This window comes from Alternaria viburni (assembly GCF_023758015.1).
Source record: "Alternaria viburni strain BMP 2772 chromosome Unknown scaffold_28, whole genome shotgun sequence".
In the NCBI taxonomy this organism is placed as follows: domain Eukaryota; kingdom Fungi; phylum Ascomycota; class Dothideomycetes; order Pleosporales; family Pleosporaceae; genus Alternaria; species Alternaria viburni.
The window spans coordinates 499,855-515,298 of NW_026055797.1; the positions used below are offsets into that span (position 1 = coordinate 499,855).

Sequence of the window (15,444 nt, forward strand, 5' to 3'; positions counted from 1 at the left end):
TCGTCCCGTTGTCCGGCCGTGTACAAGAAGTGCTTGTCAAGTTGCTTGAGCGACTACTTCTTTCTAGGCAAGGGCAGAGAAGGGTATCCACATGGTTCGGTGTCCGCTAGAGGCTCCGACATCGCCTCAAGTATGAGGCGGCTGGGTAGCTGGCCAGGTGGTTTGGACTAGTTTCGCTTGGATATAGAGGTACATGTCGTTCGACGACGGTGGATTGCTTGGCGATGCTGCCGCCACCACCTGTGTGTCAATCGGTCCACCGTTAGGTTAGTTAGTCAGGCACATGCAGGTAGCAGATCCACAGCAGTGACGGTAGCCGCCCTGCAAGATTGTATTGGAAGATGTGGGGTATCATTAACTTGTTCTGTTGTGTGATCGGCCGTGTCAGGTGGGTATGACTTTCGCCTCTTTGCAGTTTGTACAGGTATGGCTTTTTCCGAAGCGCCTCAAGTGTGGCCGTGTATATTGGGCATGGCAGAGTGGCGGCAGGGCCAAGAAATGAGAAGTGGGTACAGCGTTTGCGTTGAAGGGTTTGAATTGCCACAATGAGATGCGGTGTTTGTAGGATAAGATGATACATAGAATGATAATACCAATATGCGCTGCAAAATCGAGCTGCGAAGGGTTGTTGTTGAAAGGAGATTGGAAACAAGGGGTAATCGCCTGCCTGCTATGATAAAATATGTCGAAACAACCACCGAAGAATTCGTATAGAGATGCGAGACTGGTATCGCAGAAGGTTGGTGATACAAGACAGTGGTCATGTCATCAATCCAGTCGAAACATATATCCGTACCCATTTTTTCTTGATAAGACATAGCACGCTGTTCATAATCTTGACCGCAAAATAAATTCAAAGTAATCAAAACATTCGAGCGCTTAGTACTGATCGTTGTGATGGTCGTCGCTGTGCTGGCTGGTGTTCTCCATGACTTCTCCCAGGACAGAGCCGACGGCAGAATACGAGTCATTGTGCGCCGAGTCGTTCCGCATGTAGGAGTTTGGGAACGACGACATGTGGTGAGGTGCGCTCATCTGAGGCATGGCATAGCTCTGAGGTGTTACGAGCGGTGAGCCAGAAAAGGATGGAAAGTGGGCTGTTTGTGGTGTCGATCCATTGCGTTGAGGAGTGTAGTGGGTGCTCAACTCAATGCGCCGGGGAACGCCGTTGGAGAAGGACCGCATTCTGTTGCCCGTGGAAGTTCCGAAGCCTGGTACTGGGGAGTCTGGTAAAGTTAGAACGGTGGAAAGCCCACGTGGGTTATGTAAACTTACAGGAGTAGCCAATACCATAGGGCATCATAGAGCTCGAGTAGGACCGACTGTCGTGATGGTTCTCGGAGCCATTGCTGTCGTGACTACCAGTGTAGCTCATGCTAGTCCTCAAAGGCGACTGCAGAGACTCGGCGCGGCTTCTTGCGATTCGGTCGGCATGGAGCGAGAGGCGTGGGATGCTATGTTGTGCAGCATAAGCGGTAGGGTTACTGACAGGCATGGAGAAAGGGTTGGACGTTCTGGGGCTAGTGTCGAGCGGCGCTGAATGGAAGCCAAAGGGGGATCCCTCGTGGGCTGATACCGGTGAAATGGTATCGGTTGCGGACTGGGGTGGAGTAAAGGTGAATCCACCGAACGCTGGGCTAATGCCCGTGGGTGACATGTGCGAGTCGAGCGGCCCTCGCCGGAAGGTATCAATGCTTAGTGGTCGCATCATGTTGCCTTCGGGGAAACTTGACCCGTAAGATGCGGGTGATGCCAGCGGTGTGCCTAGACCATGGGAGTTTCCGAATGGTGAATGCAATGCTGAGGCCATATCGAAGTCGTCTGGCAAGGCTCGCGACCTCATCATACGCTCACGGTCGTCGCTTGTTAATCTCTTGAGCTTGGCACGCCTGTACATATGTCAGCACCTGCATACTTCGGTGGTTTATGACACGACTCACCTGTTCTGGAACCAGACCTGGACCTGACGGGGGCTGAGACCGGGAATCTCTCGGGCTAGTCGCTCTCTGTGAGCTGCATCTGGGTGTGCTTGTCGGGCGAATTCGCTCATGAGGAACCGAGTTTGGTTGTGGGTAAGTCTGAACCTCTTCATCTTCCGCTTGGCAGCACGTATCTCCGCGGCGGTCATGGGTTGCCTATCTTCACCCTTGTCCTCTCCATCCTCGCAGTCGTCCTTGTCGTCGAGGATGAGATCATCGTCTTCTTGGTCCTCGAGCTTCTCCACATTGACACCATCGTTGGTGGAGGGGGGCGTCAGTCTCGAGATTGGGCTGGTGGGTGCTGAACCTCCGAAGGTTACATTTGGGATGTCGTGCTGCTCGATCTCATCAAGTCCGGATGGTGTGTTGCTGCCGCTGTTCAGGTGGCTCTTGCCGTCGAGTAGGTAAGGAAAGCTCTTGTGTGTTCGCATTGACGGTCGCTTCATGTCGAGGTTGTGTCCAGCGACCTCAGCTTGGAGCATGGCCATGTCGCTATCTGAATGTGGTGGGGTGTGTTCCAGAGTTCTGTATTCTGATGAATGCCACTCGTTGTCTGCAGAAGTCGTGCTATACGCAGACATGTGCGGCGAGCTAGGCGGAGACAAAGGAACGAGGAAGCTTCCGTCGACCATTGGGGCTTTTGGAACTGATGTAGTGGAGTAGATGTAGGCTTAGCTGTGTGGCTGATACCTCTCCTGTGACTCGCTGTTAGTGGGAAGCGGGCCTCAAGCTGGACCGCTGCTTACCTAGTTATTGTGGTCACCAGGAAGGCCCCAAGACTGGTGATGCTGGCGTCCTTGTTCGAACTTGTACCAGACTGCGGATTCCGCAAGGGGTAAAGATCTGACGAAGCTTGGGGTGGACAGTTGATCGTCGCTCGAACCCTGTGCGGGGTTTGATGCGGGTGATCAGCGAGAAAGAGTGAAGGCAGTCGCAGTTCTACGACGGCGAGTCCAGCACGCGTTAGAGACGCGAGACTGTTACGAACGGGTAGTTCGAGGCTGGCGTGTTGGTGGGTCTAAAGATGGCGGGTATGCGAAGCCAGGCTGAAAGCTGATGTCGTACCGACAGTAGGATTGGGGCGCGGAGTTTTGGTGCAACTTCAAGCTTGAAATAGAAGCTACCGGGGAGGTGATACTGCGAGCCAAATAAAGATAGACGCTGACGGTGGGCGCTTGATGCTTGACAAGAGTTGAGGTGATGGACAGTCGACTTGCTTGGAAGAGTGAAAGCGTCGTCTGGTAGTCAGCGATGGGTAGGCCTTTGTAAAGAGGGCCAGGAACCGTCGGAGGCTATATCAGCGATGGCGGCAGGGGAGGGGAACAGATCATTCAGACAAAAAGGCTTGACGGTACTCTACTGACGACGATCCGGATAAAATCGAGGTTAAGACAAGTGCGAGGGACTAGGGTCAGACTACGCATGGACAGCGGTGCCTCTTAGGGAAACATGATATCCTTCGAGGATCTGGAAGCAGCTTGTTACACGACGAGAAGCGTGACTAACGTCGAGGGCTAGCAGACCCCAAAGGCTCAGGGCACAGGGATACGGTAGCTCGGGACGTGGGCCTACTACGAAGGAGAGACGGAGCGGGAACGGGCGAATCGAAAGGCTCTGGATCAGGTGTGCTGCATGCCAGGGTGCCCTCCCCTCGAAAGGGAAGGGGAGCGAGCGGTGCGTGAACATGGTGGGCTGCAGGCTACATGCATAGACCAGGGCCCGTGTAGAAAAATGGCCGACGAGCAAGGACTGATCCGTGGCGTCTCGCAGTCGAACGTCGAGGCAGGCGGCGGCGCCATTATTGGCCAGATGCGATGCGGGAAGTCCAAGGAACCCGCAGCGAGAAAGCGCAGGGATGTTACAGGGCTCGGCAACGCTTGCACGGCTTGTTGCGGGGTGTTGCTGTCAATGCTGCTTTAGTGTGGTTTATGAACGGACGAGATGGTGGTGTGGTGGTGAAGGTCGGACTTGGTGCCGCCAGGTTCGTGTGCTCGCTGCTACTGTCGTCGAACCACAAACCTTCACACGACGACGTCGCGCTGGGTGGTGGACCAGGCCGCCTTGGGCCGGTGGCTCCCCAGTGCTTCTTCTGGCACCTGTCAAATGTTACTGACGACGGACCGCAAATTGCGTATGCGTCAGGAACGCGGTGCATCAGCCTTGCCAGTGCCAGTGGTTTGAGCCGCCCATCGCGCCCGCTCAGATGCATGAACTTTGAACCTTGGTCGTCTTCAGCCGTGACCCATGATGCTGGCCGGCAACCAAGGAACCGCGTCTAGCTACATGTGTGTTCCTGCTGCACACCTGCTTGATCCAGTGTGGTGAGCAGTCGAGCGGCTAGCAATGACGCCGTCGCCAATGGGCAGCGGGGGGTCACCAGCGCGCAACAGATCTGGCTGGGCTAACAACGATCTAACGGCCAAAAGCTCGGCCCGCGCCGGGAAAATGCTGAAGTTGGCTGGTTCTCGAAGCCTGTTCTCGCTGTAGTGCGACTGTGTGCGACGCTGGTGGGCTGTCGGTAGTTGGGTGACAGCGGTGGTTATCGTAACGTGTTTGGAAGTGCGTGTCCAAGCAAGCGCGCTGAAACGGTGCTGGAGCGCGCGAATGACCTGCCAACGAGGCTGCGCGCACTGCAACAGTCTGCTCGGCCGCACTGCAGGGAAAAATGGGCGATGCGCAAGCCACCCCTGCTGCGCCGTTCCGTCGTGATCGCCATCGCCCGTGTCCAAAGCAGACCTGAACGTGTAGCCGATACCGCGGCCAGCGCCCGTGACGAATGATGCACACTGTCCGCCTCGCGCCGTCTGCGGTCGCATTGCCTGAAGCGGCGCATATTGTTTTTGCACGCTGCCTGTGAAGCACGCGGGTAACCGCCAGCGTTTGGCCCGTTTCGCAACGACAAAAAGCACGTCGCCGGCTGCGCACACGCAATCTCCAAAACGCGATGCCGGCAGGGCGTCGCGGTCGATTTCCCAAACAACGCCAAGACCGCCCGGCTGGCGGATGAGGACGGCCTGTGGAAATGACAGGAGCAAGCGATAGCGAAACCGCGAATACGCTGGCGGGCCATTGGTGGGGGACGCAACATTTGTGTGGGTTTGATGAGCGCATGGGTGCCTGTCCAGTGTCGGCAGAACATGCCTGCCTCTGGTCCTTATGCTTCGGTCCCTCTCGCGAACATAATGCATTGAATATGATTGCGATCCGTTGCCAGCAGTCTGGGCCCGTGGCCGCCGTGTGGTTCGCAACTTGTCATGTCATCATGAGGTGGTCCCACCGCGTGCCAGTCCACCGCAGAGAACCTTGGAAGCCTCGGACTGCGCTGAACGGTCGTGTCAGGTCGTACAGGTCCCTTCATTTCGGAATCATGCAGCATCTCCCACGTAGGTGGATTTTGTGCTGACAACTCATTCAATGAGCCTGAAGACGGCCCCACCCCGGCGCATCACGGCACATCTGTGATCAGAGCATTCCTCAAGGGCCTGGACACTCCGTCATCCTTAGCCAGGCACGAGAGCCACAATCTTGCCATCGTGGTTACATCAGAGCGAGTCCCGGGAAACGGCGTACATTCCCACGCGATGAGGCTATATTGCGAAGACTTCTATTCATCAGCATGGGGCTCTTCATCTCCACTGCCTGCTCGCGCCGCACACAGCCTTCCGACCTCCAGTCGTGGCGTTGCAGATTGAGGGGCGCCGTTGGCGACCGGCTGTGCGGTCGCTCACACTATGACTGGCCTCCGATCTATCGATACGCTGAGAGTGGCTCGGGGAGATGAACCCCATGTTCTCTTCGCTTGCAGCGATAAATTCGATGGGAAAGCGCCACAATGCTCCCCATACTGCACAGTAACGTATGAGGAAAAGCTCATGTGTTTCTCAAGAGCCGTCGATAATTCATACCGAGCTGGCGCAGGCGACACTGCCCCTGTCGCTGCTACCACTACGCCGCTGGTTCCGCAGTCACTTGACTACGCTGGTCGGGCCGCTGCTCCTCGACGCTCTGATGCTCGTCTTGCGGAATAGCCCCCTGGTCTTCCGAAGCAGTGGGTGCAGCGTCAACGCCCGTCGCCTCAATGGAAGAGGTGGCCGGCTGAAGAGCCTCGAGGCCTTTGCCATGCTCGATTCTATCGAACGAGCTTAGCTGCGTCTTCGAAGCCACGCGAAGACCTCGCCAGATGTAGCTGGACTTCTTTTCCCCCGCTTGCCGCTTCTCGTCTTCTGCGTCAGTCATTTCCAGATCCAAGTCGGTCATCTTCACTTTTTTTGCATATGACTCTGCATTCGGCACATTGAACCTGACTGGACGTCAGAAGCTGGGATCGAGTATCAGTCGGACGAGCGGAGCACGTACCTGTCGCTTTGCCGTAGTTGTGAGAGACCCTTATCCGCTTCATTGTTGTAGAGGAAATTCAAGCTGCTGGGAACACCCATGGGCTTGGACGCCTTCTTACCAACAACAGCTTTCTGCGCCCCAGATTTGGCTTGTTGGAAGTCCGTTGTGGGGACTCGATCTCTAGTGAATGGTTGGCAGTTCTCCATCTTCCATCGTACCCAGTTTTTGTCGCGGGAAAGCACGGTGTCCACCATCCGGTAGTAGAATTTGCCATCTGGGCCTTCCTGCAGGTAATTTGCAATAGCCGTCTTGATGCCCAATGCCCACTCGGTCTGTGCTTTGTGGTCAGCCGAGAAGATGATGATCATGGACAGCGAAGCGAGCACGAGAGCGTGACGGAGGGTGTGAGAAGAGGCAAATGATGGGCACTTACGTCTTCCTCGCGCAATGTGAAGTTGTATTGCATCGCCTTCTGCGCATTCTGGTAAAATGGCTTGCTCTTGGACCCCTCGGTCAGAGTCAACAAAAAGTCGATGAGTATCAGTGCTTGGACAAGGATGTGGCGTTGGAAGGCGAGATCGCTCAGCTGGAGATTGTCAGTCCTAGCGCAAGATTGATAGTGGCAATCTTGCGTACCTCGAGCTTGAACAGATCACGGCTTGTAAGATACTTAGGATTAAAGGAGTTGGCGAATGCATCGTAGTCGTCATCGTCTCGCGACTTTTGTCCCTTCTTTCGCTCTGAATCTCCGGCCTGGATCACTTTGGGCACTTCCCTGAATTTGGCTAGCGTCGCCTCCAAGCTCTTCTGAAATTGCTTGAAATTATCTTCCTCGAAAAGCCTGGGTGGATTCGAGAAAGAGTGTTGCAATGACCAGAATACTGGATAGAGGGTCTCCGTGTCAAGTGTCGTGGGTTTCGCGTCCTTGCTCTTGTCGACATCCTCAGTTTGAATGACTGGTTCCTCTGACTTTGACTCTTCCTTGGGAGCAGGAACAGGTCCATCAGCATCGATCTGCATAGAGTCCTCGTCCGTATTCGATTCCTTGAGGAAGTCCTCGAATGTCGTCACATTCTCCACGTGGAAATTGCCCCGCAGATTTACCGAACTCTTGTCGCCCAAGGGAAAGCTCTGAAACATGAAGATGTAGACGCGGCCACAGAATACCGGATCTTCCGCGCGAGACAGCCGGCGGAGCAGCTCATTGCACAGCCGTAAGATGACAAGATCTTTATTCTTGGAGTTGATCTGCGGCACGATGAGAACGGTTAAAAATTAGTAGCAGGGACGACATACCGCAATGATGGTCTCTCTCCGCGATTCGAGGAAATTGAATACCGTGCGACATCCTGAGATGGATTGGCTGTCAAGTAGTTCTTCGATGAGCAACAGTACAAGCTGCGGATGGCAGAGATCTGGAAAGGTCAGGCAAGATCCAGGCAGTGCGGCAAAAGAACCTACCCCGATCTCCACAGTACTGGAGGATGTCGAGTAAATTCCAGACGGTTACGAAGGCCGGCTCCTCAATCTGAGTGGAACCCTGAACATGTAAGCAACTGGCGGAGCTGATTCCGTGGCATAATAACTAACAAGATTGGCATAGAATACACTCTTGGCTGCACTCTCGACCGCAAGCGTTCGCACTTCCTTTCCTCCTTCGATCTCGCCGAGCAGAGGCTCGCTTTCGGGTACAAGCTCAGAAACTTGGAGTGGAGGATCGATGGCAGAACTCTGCTTGACAACACGGGCACGCCGCAGTAAGAAGTCGAGTCTTGGAGCTACCGCGTCGGCGGAAAGCACATTTGATGCTGCCATTGTATGAGGTCTAGGGCGCGTTGGGCCTCGATCACGAGCCGCAAACCCGCTGTCGCAAAGGCAGTAGCACCACGGTACAGCTGCGATACGGGACGTCTGAGCAGCAAACGTATAGTCGCAAGATAATAGCAGCGGGAGAGGCGGTAGTGATTATAGCAAATGTCAGGTTAGTGAAGACGACGTGTGATCGCAAAGCTGCATTCGAGAGCTTGGTTGGACCCTGCCTAGACAAAGATCTAATTGCGCCACATGCGGCTAGTGATGCTGGGTCCGTGCGTATGACTGAACGCGTCCGACGCGTCGCGCGATGGGAACTTGGTGATCCACGAAGATACTGACTTCAATACACCCACAATTGCCCCCACCAGATATAATGGCCACCCACGATTCCGACGATGACCTCGACGACATCCTCAAAGGCGTCACAAACCCCGAAGAACCCATCCAATCGACCGAGAACCCGCCACAACCGCAGTACCGAAGCAACAAGAACAGCGATACTGCGGGCGGTCTAGGCGTTGACGAAGAGATCGTTATTACAAAAAAGCGCCAACCTGCGCCGAAGCTCGACGATCAACGGCTGCTGTCCGATCCTGGAATTCCCCGCTTGCGCAAGATCACAAAGGATCGCCTCCGCTTCAAAGGGAAAGGTCATGAGGTACGTTTATCCTGACCAAGTAGACCCACCGACTAACTCAATTCCAGTATGGAGACATTGCCCGTATGCTGAACATGTACCAGCTGTGGCTCGACGATCTTTACCCCCGCGCCAAGTTTGCAGACGCCCTAGCCATCATCGAGAAGGTCGGCCATACGAAGCGCATGCAGCTGATGCGGAAGGATTGGATCGACGAAGGCAAACCGCGCCGCAACACAGGACAGGATGAAGACGACGACGATGCGGGCCGAGAGAAGACCCCACAACAGAGCACCGAAGACATGGAGGGCGTCGAGAACGGCGGCCAAGAAGACGCAGGCCACCCAACAGAACGGGAGGCATCTACACGCAATGCAACAGGCGATGCAGCGGAACCACCAGAGAGCGGGGACCCCGACGACGACGAGTTAGATGCACTATTAGCTGAGAGCGAACAGCCCAGCTACACAGCACCCAAGACACTCCCAACGCGACCAATGCCCACACAAGACGATCCTTTTGCGGACGATATGGAGGCAATGGCAGAGATGGACGACATGTGGGATTGAGCAGCTACGTGATGTTGCAAACAGATTTTGATCAATCATAGCGCGGCGTTTGGGGATAATACCATACGAGCGATGGCGCTCGGTCATGAAGTGACGATGAGCTATGATTAGCACTTGGAATCGGCTACCATGTAGCCTTCTATACCCAATTAGACATTATGTGCAGCGTAGAGATAAGGACTCTGCTATTCCTGGGCATACCCTACTATATCATGGGCTTATCGCGGGCTCTCCTAGGATCTATCTTACTCGTGGTGCATATGCAGGTACGGCGTGTTGAATCTTACATGCTAGGAGCACCGACGCTGTGTATGGCGGGGGAAGTGCCTAGGTGGGTCCTTCCTGACACGGCTTGGCGCGCCGAACAACGTCATCCATTTTCTCACTCGGTCGCGCCACAATCCCACAGGCACAGTACCCTACCAGATTCGCACTCAACTCGCGATTATGGAGGCTCTGTCTGGAGAATTGGAAAAGCTGCGGCTACGCGGCAGCAACCTCGACGAGGATGGGATAGATTCGATAGCTGGCGAACAGCGGCCACCCAAGCGACAGCGGAAAACCAAAGAGGCCATCAAGAAGGAATTGGAGCAAGAATTTCTAACACCCTCCAAATCCTTCAACACGCAGTGGCTGAATCAGCTTCAGCAGCGCTGGGATGCACCTACCAATTACCGAAGCCTGTTCCAGATCGCCCCAACTCAGACCCGGACCATCATCCGCTTCACACGCGAGGGACTAGAAGGCCGCGTCACTGGATACAAGGAAGTCACCGTTCCGGCAAACTCAGCAACAGCCAAGAACTCTACTTCGCTTCTCAGGAAGCCTGCTAACAGAGCTGAATTCGTCCGTGGTGCAGCTGGCTTCTTTCCATTCGCGCCCGGCGGCCTTGATGGCGTGGAAGCAGTGGCTGCCATTGAGGATGAAGCAATCCAGCAGCAAGAGAGTGCGAATGGGAAAAAGAGTGGCGGTCTCGACAGAGTGATCAACTTCAGTGCTGAAGGTGGCTTATTGGAGGTGCCGCCTGGCTTCATGCGTGGTCTTGACTTCCAGAAGAAGCCAACTACGGATGCCAAGACTGCTCAGGAGGTCGAAGATACCTTGGGTGAAGCATCTGCAGCTCCTAAGGATACTGATGCGGATGACGAGGATGCCAACGACCAGACTGGCGCAAATGGGGAACCTGATGAAGACCAAGATGCTGGAGACGAAGAGATCGATGCTTTGTTGCCGGTAGAGTTCCCTGCTCTGGCACCTCATGGTCCACTTGCCATGAGTGCTGGAAGGAAGGGCGGACGAGAGTGGGCTCACATGGTTGACATCAACCGCGACATTACTAACTTCCGGGAACTTGTTCCGGAAATGGCGCGCGAGTATCCCTTTGAGCTCGATACCTTCCAGAAAGAAGCAGTTTATCATCTTGAGCATGGCGATTCTGTGTTTGTAGCCGCACATACGTCCGCCGGCAAGACCGTGGTTGCAGAGTACGCCATCGCACTTGCTGCAAAGCATATGACGAAAGCTATATATACTTCTCCCATCAAAGCTCTCAGTAATCAAAAGTTCCGCGACTTCCGCCAAACATTTGATGATGTCGGCATTCTCACGGGAGATGTGCAGATCAGGCCCGAAGCCAGCTGTCTCATCATGACTACCGAGATTCTTCGAAGTATGCTGTACCGAGGAGCAGATCTTATCAGAGACGTCGAATTTGTCATCTTTGATGAAGTGCATTATGTCAACGATCTGGAGCGAGGTGTCGTATGGGAAGAGGTCATCATAATGCTGCCGGAGCATGTAACACTCATTCTACTGTCCGCCACCGTACCCAACACATATGAGTTCGCGTCTTGGGTGGGTCGAACAAAGAAGAAAGACATCTACGTCATCTCTACTCCGAAACGCCCAATTCCTCTTGAGCATTACCTATGGGCTGGCAAAGGCATCCACAAGATCGTTACAGCAGACAAGAAGTTCATCGATAATGGCTGGAAAGATGCAAACGATATCCTGTCTGGTAAAGACAAGGTCAAGGCACCTCCTGCAAACGATGCACAAGCCGGCAGGGGCGGTGGTGGTCGTGGAGGCCCACCCGCCAGAGGAGGCCAGAACCAACGCGGACGAGGTCAACAAGGTGGCGGTCGAGGGGGACCTCGCGGTGGAGGCCCGCCCGCTGCTAGAGGCCGAGGTAATATCGCAAGGACGGGCCGTGGTGGCGGTCGTACGACTGCCGCCCAGGATAGAAACATCTGGGTCCACCTCATACAGCATCTCCGAAGCAAGGATCTCCTGCCTGCTTGCATATTCGTCTTCTCCAAGAAGCGCTGCGAGGAAAACGCTGAAGCGCTGTCTAACATCGACTATTGCAATGCTGCGGAGAAGAGTGCGATACATATGACCATTGAGAAGTCACTGGCTCGACTGAGCAAGGAAGACCGTGAGCTCCCTCAGATCAAGCGGCTGAGAGAGCTGCTTAGTCGAGGTATTGCCGTCCATCACGGTGGCATGTTGCCGATCGTCAAGGAGGTTGTTGAGATCCTCTTTGCGAAGACGCTTGTCAAGGTTCTCTTTGCCACGGAAACTTTCGCCATGGGCCTTAATCTTCCTACCAGGACCGTTGTGTTCTCTGGGTTCCGTAAGCACGACGGCCGCGAGTTCCGTGATTTGTTGCCCGGCGAGTACACTCAGATGGCCGGTCGTGCAGGTCGGCGAGGACTTGACACAGTCGGCACTGTCATCATCTGCGCGCCCGGCGCCGATGAGGCGCCACCAGCAGCCAGACTCCGTCAGATGATGCTGGGGGAACCCACGAAGCTGAGATCACAGTTCCGTCTCACCTACAACATGATGCTGAACCTTCTACGTGTAGAAGCCCTGAAGATTGAAGAGATGATCAAGCGAAGTTTCAGTGAGAATGCCACTCAAGCATTACTGCCTGAACATCAAGGCAAGGTCAAGGTCTCGGAGGCCGAGTTGGAGAAGATCAAGCGAGAACCTTGTGATATCTGCGATATCGACCTAGAGGCGTGCCACCAGTCTTGTGAGGACTACAAGCGACTAACTAATGAGATGCACCTCAGTCTTCTCATCAACCCTATCGGCAGGAAAGCTTTGTCGAAGAACAGGTTGATCGTATACAAGAAGGTACACGCTTCACTTTCGCTTTCAAATTAGCTCATTACTCACGCAGTCAGGACAACAAACGAACAGCGGGTATGTTAATGCAAGATGGCACTAGCAAGGGCAACGAGCCTACAGTCAAAGTCTTGGAGGTGGCGCAGCATCACGATCGTCAGCCTGACGACCTTTTGCCGTATCTCGGTCCCTTTGCAAAGCACTTCCGCAAACTACCGAACAGTCCCAAGGACTTGATCCTGAAGGCAGCCTACGTACCCCTGAACGACATCGAGTGCTTCACCAAGACCATCATCGATGTTCCTGATTCTGTTCAAAATTTGAATCGCAAAAAAGGTAAGTGGGTGGGCTACGGTCTGGGTCCGGCGCTAACAGCCTCGTCAGACACATTGAAGCTGGCTGAATCCCAATTCCTGCCCTTGTGTGGATCATGGGATTACGAAGACTGGGATGAGTACGATTACAGCAAGATCAAGAGCCTCAAGTTCCGTGAACTGGAGGAAGCCCGCAGGAAAGAAGGACTGAATGCGGTTAGCAAAGAATGTTTGAAATGCCCAAACTTCTTGAAACATGTACGTGTTCGCGTTCGGCAGTGTTCTCAACCCATGCTAATCTCTGTAGTTCACCATGGAGCACGATCAATGGCTGATCAAGGAAAACATCCTTGCTCTCCGCCAGCTCATGTCAGACCAAAATCTACAGCTACTCCCTGACTATGAACAGCGCATACAGGTACTCAAGGATCTCGGCTTTATTGACGAAGGTTCTCGCGTAGAGCTGAAGGGCAAGGTAGCCTGCGAGGTATGCTTGACACTGACTTCAAGCTCCACCCATCTACTGACAGCTTTCAGATCCACTCGGCCGATGAGCTGGTCCTTACCGAGCTCGTTTTAGAAAACGTCCTCGCCGAGTACGAACCGGAAGAAATCGTCGCACTACTCTCGGCGTTTGTCTTCCAAGAGAAGACCGACGTAGAGCCTACGCTAACTGCAAATCTGGAACGCGGCGTCGCAAAGATTGTTGAGATCTCCGAAAAGGTCAACAAGATACAGACTCTGCACCAGGTTATCCTCTCGGCTGATGATTCGAATGACTTTGTCAGCAAACCCCGCTTTGGCATGGTCGAGGTGGTGTATGAGTGGGCACGAGGCATGTCATTCAATCGCATAACAGACCTGACAGATGTCATGGAGGGCACCATTGTCCGCGTCATCACCCGACTAGACGAGACGTGCCGCGAAGTCAAGAACGCGGCTCGGATTATCGGCGACCCGACGCTGTTCCAAAAAATGGGAACGTGTCAGGAACTCATCAAACGGTACGTGCTCTGTTTCTTCTTGCTCCCGATTCCGCACCGGCGGGTTGTACCTGGTGCTTGCGCCCTGGTGTCTGGGACGTCTGGGATGTGTGCTGACAAGTGTTTGAAACAGCGACATTTGCAACTGCGCAAGCTTGTACCTGTAATCGTAGGTTCCAGAACATGACGAGCGACCCCGGTCCACGGGCGAGGGTGGGGTAATTTGTGTTTCACGATCCTGCAGTTTTGACGGGAGGATGTGGGGCCTCAGGACATTTGTTGCGTGACTCGCGCGTCTGGACATTGGGATCGACCGGCTTTCGCTTATCGGTTTCAGACTCCGTCTTTTAGGCTTGGCTCTTGGGCGTGGCATGAACATGACGCGTGAATTGGGCGTCTGCATAATTGGGCGCGATGGCTGCATGCGGGGAAGTGAATCGTGAAGTTTGTTGCAACATGTTCGGGTTGCGGCTGAGAAACAGTTCACGATGGGCACACGCGCGCGCATGCCCTCATCGTGTGGTGTTTTTGACTGCAACTTCAAGTATAAAATCATCCTCTCTCTTAGCAAAGCCTGTCTTCTTTATTACACACGACATCGGTACATCTTCAAAAGTGATGGCGATACAGCTCATGTGGCAGTCCCCCAGCCTGGAGCGCACTCCAAAAAGCCCGAAAGCACTTTTGATGTCTTCTTCCATTCAGACAGAACACCAAAAGCCACCGAAAAGGTGTCTATGTCTCTCCCAGCTGACTGAGCTCCTTCCACCATACCGTGTGTGCTTGAAAAAAACTCGACAAAGTTTTCATGAAGCACAGTGTGTGCGCACTTCTACACTTCATCTACTAGTCTTTGACCCGAAATCCAAAAAGCCTACATCATTAGATTGATGTGTTGTCTGCGTCTGCACTTCGCAGCTTGACATCAAAAATCCAAAAATCACTTAGCAGCCTCGCATGTTTCTGTGCTTCAATATAGGAAAAGACACTTGCATGTATTTGGGGAGCTATGCCTCGACTTGTATAAAGCACGCTGTGCGCTCTCTTCCACTCTTCATCCACAATCATACTGAAAACCTCCAAAAGAAAGAAGTGGGGAAGTGTACGATGTGCGCGTCTGCCCCCCCCCGCGTTCATACCTAAATACCAAAAAGACTTTCACGACTCTCGAATGCTTCTGAGCTCAAAATCCAATACATTGTCTTTATGTTGTCCGAACGCCACACTACAGCCATATAAAGCACGGCATCGAAGCGCCTGTATCGTTCGAGCACCAGTTCCCCACTTGCGAACTCAAAAACAATCACCCATCAACGTATGTGCGAGTCTATCCTCTGCATTCTTATCTCAAAACATCGCCGAGGTATGTCGATGTGGGCCTGAGTCGAGATGGCCTGGCTGTGGGAATATAAGACGCGACAGTTGGTCGCTTTCACTCCTTATCTACCGGTCTCTCCCGTCTTCACCAAAAGAGGTGAGAAAGAATCTCATGTTTGAGTCCGCCTTCCTTTCTCTTGCACCAAAATATCAGGATCAGCTGCTACATGTTGCCGCCCGTTGCTTCGAGGCGCCGAAAACGCAGTTCAAAAGACCCACATGGTGCTGTTCCTGCCTTGCACGCGACGAATATATAATCGCCGCCGTCTCTGTTCGAAAACTTTCTTATTCTTTAGA

At 53.8% G+C, this 15,444-nt stretch overlaps 4 protein-coding genes across 4 annotated transcripts; 2 read left to right on the forward strand and 2 right to left on the reverse strand.

Annotated features, from left to right (window-relative positions):
• Nucleotides 1-879: 879 nt before the first annotated feature.
• J4E79_010144 (uncharacterized protein) lies at nt 880-2,611 on the reverse strand (the record flags this gene model as incomplete). The annotated part of the gene is made up of 3 exons (XM_049358984.1): nt 880-1,226; nt 1,276-1,889; nt 1,941-2,611. 3 exons carry the CDS (start codon nt 2,609-2,611, stop codon nt 880-882), a joined length of 1,632 nt encoding a protein of 543 aa, XP_049206717.1.
• Nucleotides 2,612-5,924: 3,313 nt separating this feature from the next.
• On the reverse strand, nt 5,925-8,132 carry J4E79_010145 (uncharacterized protein; the record flags this gene model as incomplete). Its single annotated transcript, XM_049358985.1, has 7 exons — nt 5,925-6,279; nt 6,336-6,649; nt 6,751-6,903; nt 6,954-7,565; nt 7,614-7,732; nt 7,779-7,857; nt 7,908-8,132. 7 exons carry the CDS (start codon nt 8,130-8,132, stop codon nt 5,925-5,927), a joined length of 1,857 nt encoding a protein of 618 aa, XP_049206718.1.
• A 373-nt stretch (nt 8,133-8,505) lies between these two features.
• CSM3 (chromosome segregation in meiosis- protein) lies at nt 8,506-9,338 on the forward strand (the record flags this gene model as incomplete). Its single annotated transcript, XM_049358986.1, has 2 exons — nt 8,506-8,790; nt 8,838-9,338. The coding sequence occupies 2 exons, from the start codon at nt 8,506-8,508 to the stop codon at nt 9,336-9,338; spliced, it is 786 nt and encodes a 261-aa protein (XP_049206719.1).
• Nucleotides 9,339-9,785: 447 nt separating this feature from the next.
• On the forward strand, nt 9,786-13,992 carry J4E79_010147 (uncharacterized protein; the record flags this gene model as incomplete). The annotated part of the gene is made up of 6 exons (XM_049358987.1): nt 9,786-12,482; nt 12,533-12,809; nt 12,858-13,045; nt 13,095-13,274; nt 13,325-13,791; nt 13,944-13,992. 6 exons carry the CDS (start codon nt 9,786-9,788, stop codon nt 13,990-13,992), a joined length of 3,858 nt encoding a protein of 1,285 aa, XP_049206720.1.
• Between the last annotated feature and the right edge of the window lie 1,452 nt (nt 13,993-15,444).